This window comes from Penaeus monodon, chromosome 29 (assembly GCF_015228065.2).
Source record: "Penaeus monodon isolate SGIC_2016 chromosome 29, NSTDA_Pmon_1, whole genome shotgun sequence".
In the NCBI taxonomy this organism is placed as follows: domain Eukaryota; kingdom Metazoa; phylum Arthropoda; class Malacostraca; order Decapoda; family Penaeidae; genus Penaeus; species Penaeus monodon.
In genome coordinates, this window is record NC_051414.1 from 3,215,897 (window position 1) to 3,216,137 (window position 241).

The window sequence follows — 241 nt, forward strand, 5'->3', positions numbered from 1 at the left end:
GTCTCGCAATGAAACCTCCCACACTTACACCGCAGGAAGTAAGTCACAACCATGCCGACGAAGATGACGTTCATGATGATGAGCAGGAGAGAGGAGTGGAAGGGGCGCTGGAACCTGTGCCACGCGATCAGCCACAGGATACCCCCCAGCAGGGCTCCCACCAAGGTCCCTAACCCCAGGGCTGGTGGGCGAGAGGAGACAGTGGTTAAAAAAAAATACTTGCATAAAAAGTATACAATAT

At 52.7% G+C, this 241-nt stretch overlaps 1 protein-coding gene across 1 annotated transcript in view; it reads right to left on the bottom strand.

Annotated features, from left to right (window-relative positions):
- LOC119591905 (transmembrane 7 superfamily member 3-like) overlaps positions 1–241 on the bottom strand; it is a gene marked incomplete in the record, with an annotated part of 17,025 nt that overhangs the window by 4,712 nt on the left and 12,072 nt on the right. Inside the window, 1 exon segment of the mRNA XM_037940658.1 lies at positions 29–181. Within this exon segment, the coding sequence (XP_037796586.1) occupies positions 29–181 (153 nt within the window).